The sequence below is a fragment of the Puntigrus tetrazona genome, chromosome 7 (assembly GCF_018831695.1).
Source record: "Puntigrus tetrazona isolate hp1 chromosome 7, ASM1883169v1, whole genome shotgun sequence".
NCBI lineage: Eukaryota > Metazoa > Chordata > Actinopteri > Cypriniformes > Cyprinidae > Puntigrus > Puntigrus tetrazona.
In genome coordinates, this window is record NC_056705.1 from 31,675,967 (window position 1) to 31,680,175 (window position 4,209).

Genomic DNA, 4,209 nt, shown 5'->3' on the forward strand with positions numbered 1-4,209 from the left:
ATGTTAAAAGAGAATAGACAACAGAGAAAGTTAAACATTTCTGATTTTTTGTTGTTGTTGAGGTACAAAAAAGGTAGTTACATAATGAAATGCAATATCTAAACATTTTCTACCTGATTGTAATTGTAGTTTATTTGCTATAAGATCCTGTTCAAGACATTTAGGTTTGTTTTTTTTCAAGCACCATTAGAAAAGCTAAAGCTTAAGAAACACTACCTCTCAAAACTTTAAATTATTCCAGGCCTGATTATGACACTTTTAATTTCATCTGCCTTGTATGAACGATGTTGATGGCTTTTTACCCATCCAGGACGTATGCAAAGTTCATTTTTAACAAAAAAGGGTTCAAAGACATTGGTAATATTAAGTGTGCTGGACATCAGCCTGGCATCATACTGTTAGCATATAGTCCTACAAATTTTAATTTAGTTTAATACATACTATGAAGCTGTTTGTATACTAATCACAATCTCTGAAAATAAATGTTATTAATAAATGTTACAATGTTTAAGATATACATTCTAATGTCTGAAGTCTCTTACCACCAAGGTTGAATCACAAATAAAGAAGTCACACACAAATGTTGAGAAGCAAAAGTACTGATTTTAATGGTCCAATAAATAGTTCCACCGAATGACCAAAACACAGGAACGTATGTCAGCAGAGTGCCTGCTTATCAGTGCTTATACAGATCTACAAACTGATCACTCTTTATCTGAGTGTCTGTACGGTTTGTGTGTGTTCTCAGACCATCACAAAACAACATTCAAATCTCCAACAGATGATTCAACCCCCGGAACAATTAGCAAAAATTACATTTTATTCTGCTTTAGCCTTAGTCAACACACAAGAAATGCTTGGATTTAGTGGGACCAGAAAGTAACAAAATGGGTCAAGGAAACAAATCAAGGCCCTGCAAGTGGCCAGCATTTGTTTTGACCTTCTGAGTCCAGAGGCTCTGCCCAAGACACTACTGTGGATGGGTGAGGATTAGTGGGCATGTGGGGTCTACCGCGACCTCTTCCTCTGCCAGCAGGTCCCGCTGGGCCATCAGCACTAGAGCGTGGGTTCTTGATGGTCTCATCCACCGAAAGAATGAGACACGCAGCTTCAGAGGCAGCGGTCAGGGCATTGATGCGCACAATAGAGGGCTCCCATACACAGGCCTGGAAGTTATCCGCTATATCTTCATTGTTCACATCCACTCCATACCACATACCACCCTAAGGGAAAGAGAGATCATGCAAATGGAGTAATTGTAACAGTGACATTTAATTAGGATGATTTATCAAAGTACATAGGCATGGCTTGTTTACCTGTGCATGCTTGGCCCTCAGTTTGTTTAGGATATTGGTGGCATCAAAGCCTGCGTTGTCACACAGCTGTCTGGGAATAATCTCCAGGGCTTTGGCATAAGCTCCAATCAGCAGCTGCTGTTTCCCTGGAATTGTTCTAGAGTAATCCCTCAGATACTTCGACAGCTCCATCTCAATAGCGCCACCTCCAGCAACAATAGAGTCATTCTGTCACGAGGAAATACATGTTCAGTACATTAATAGCTAAAGAAACCTATCTCCCCCTGTCGGCAGGTTTTAAAACATTCATAAATTCCAGGGAATCATTATTATTCAGGACTAGCGCACTACTTTATTGTTAGCAAAGCTTTCAGGCCACAAGAAATACTTGAAATCGAAGATGAGATAAATCTGCAGCTGCAATTATTTGTAGCAAGAGATGACGTTTTCTTTACCTTGATTGCTCTGCGCACAATCATGATGGCATCATGCAGTGAGCGATCGGTTTCCTCCATGAACTGCTCCGCACCACCCCTCAGGATGATGGTGCAGGTCTTGGCCTTTGGGCAGCCCTTGAAGAAGTTGTATCTGTAATGCAACACACACAGTGTATGAAAGAATATTTACATAAATCACTCACTATGACAACTGGACATTTTAATATTATTTAAAAAAAAACTAAACAAAACATACCTTTCTCCTCCAACCTGCACTTCTTCAAAGAGCTCACACTGTCCAAGAACATCATCAGTCAGGGCACCAACACTGGTCTGAATAGAGCCACCACAGGCCTGGAGGAGACATTACAATCGCTTGCTTTAACCATGTCCAAAACATTATTATGTGGATAAAATATTAATATATACACACACATATACACAACCAAAGCTAACCGACAGCATACACACACGATATCATCATACCATCATAGTTCTCTTAAGGTCTTCCTCCACAACACGGCCTGCACAGAAGAGATCTCTGTCTGCAAAGTATTGTGTGGCCACATCTCCAATGGGCAGCTTTGACAGCACCACTTTAGCACCAGACTTGTAGATCTTCTCCAGTTTATCGTATAAGATGTTCCATTCAGCATCAACAATAGCCTGATAATCCTGCGAACAGCCACATAAACTCACATGAGAATCTCTGAAAATATATATATTTATGACTTGAGATTACTTTGAGATTAGCCCGTTTCACTGAAATAAAATGCCTTGCAAAAGCCACAGAAAGGAAATACTACTAACAGGACCTCTCTTTCTGCCAAAACATTAGATTCAAAATGACAACTACACCATCAGTCTTCTGAAAACGTTTGGCCCAGTCCTTTCATCCTTAGGCTTCACCAATCAAAGAGAGCAGTACTGACCTCTACAGAGTTCACACGGACTTCTGCATTATCCTTCTCTGCCTTCAACTCCAGCTCAATGTTGAGCAGAGCGATCTTTGGGTTCACATAACGCTTGGGCTGCATCTCAAAGCCAGCATAGGAAAAGGTCTTCTTGAACGCCACACCAGCAACAAGCTGAGAGTCCTGATAGGCAGAAAAGAAAATCAACATCTGATTCTTTTGCTGCACTTCATCAGAGATGTTCTTTGCCCATACTGCATCTTTGTGAGATTACTCCTGGTAAATCCATACTGTTCAGCTATTCCACAAAAACAATCCAAATGTCCAATCCTGAAACCTAAGGGTTTTTTTTCAGATCGGCTACAAAAATCAGTTTTGTCTTATTTAGTCGGCAATAGTTTAAGTAGGCAAAATTATGGCACGTGGTGTTTTAAAATATATTTTAAAAGATATTAGGCGTACTGTTAAAAATAAAGTACATTAAGCAAAGCAAACACAGACCTGAACATACAGATGTTGACAATGATTTGTTTGCAGTGCGAACAAAAATGTAAGAAAATACATAAAATCTCTTGCAATTCAGATTCCTGCTCTCTCTCACCTCCAGAGCACCACCCTGCACCTTCTTCACTCCAATCATCTTCAGAGGAAGGAGATCATCCAGCATCATCACTGCATCCACCACCATCTTGGAGAAGAATTCCTTCTGTCCTGCAATCAGCTTGAGTTCAGAGCCGTAGCAGCACATTTCTCCAGCAACCTCCTCTGCTCTCTGAGGTAGCAACGAAGGACAAATGATCAGCTCCGTAAGATCTCTATAACAACAACACATAACAGCACAAAGGGTCGAGGACTCACTGCTTGTCGTCCTTTTTGACCGTAACAGCGATTTCCTTGATCTTTTTGTGGCGAGCTGTGTGGCGTGCACGGAACGCTCTGATGATGGTCTGGGGATGAAGCCCCTCCTCCACGTATGGCTTTAACTGCTTCAGAAACTCAGCAGCAAGCAGAGTCACCGAGGTGGTGCCATCACCAACCTAAACAAGAACATACAAGCGCATTTAACAATACATCTTGTTAAACATGACATCTCTAATTAAGAAACAGACATAACTCCTTCCAGTCACGTTTACATTCATAATACTGTCTGCACAATTGCTTTTGTAAAACAAAGATGATGTATAATTAAAATATTTAAAGCGCCATCCATCTGCTACAAAATACAGATTCTGAGGCTAAAACTATAACAGAACATTTTATAAATATGTGCTTTGTAATCAGTTAGTTGAACCGGTGTTTCATAGTATATCTATAATATCATTTTGTCAATCAATCAACACTGAGAACTAAAACTACTTCTCTAACTACCTTTTAAAGCAGTATAAACGTACACACAGAAAAGGTCCAACTTACCTCAGCATCCTGAGATCTGGCAATGTCTACCAGAGTCTTGGCTGCAGGGTGTACGACATCCAAAAGCTTCAGAATTGTGGCCCCATCATTGGAAATAGTTGCTTTGCCTGAAAGATAATGCCAAACAAAACAGGGCATGAAAAATTTGAG

At 40.3% G+C, this 4,209-nt stretch overlaps 1 protein-coding gene across 1 annotated transcript in view; it reads right to left on the reverse strand.

Moving 5' to 3' along the window:
* Positions 1-583: 583 nt before the first annotated feature.
* The window catches only part of LOC122348099 (T-complex protein 1 subunit eta-like), a 4,790-nt gene continuing 1,164 nt past the window's right edge, over positions 584-4,209 (reverse strand). Inside the window, 10 exon segments of the mRNA XM_043243365.1 lie at positions 584-1,223; positions 1,317-1,523; positions 1,751-1,883; positions 1,989-2,086; positions 2,219-2,407; positions 2,665-2,829; positions 3,248-3,372; positions 3,375-3,418; positions 3,505-3,683; positions 4,060-4,166. Of these exon segments, the coding sequence (XP_043099300.1) occupies positions 906-1,223; positions 1,317-1,523; positions 1,751-1,883; positions 1,989-2,086; positions 2,219-2,407; positions 2,665-2,829; positions 3,248-3,372; positions 3,375-3,418; positions 3,505-3,683; positions 4,060-4,166 (1,565 nt within the window). The 3' untranslated portion in view covers positions 584-905.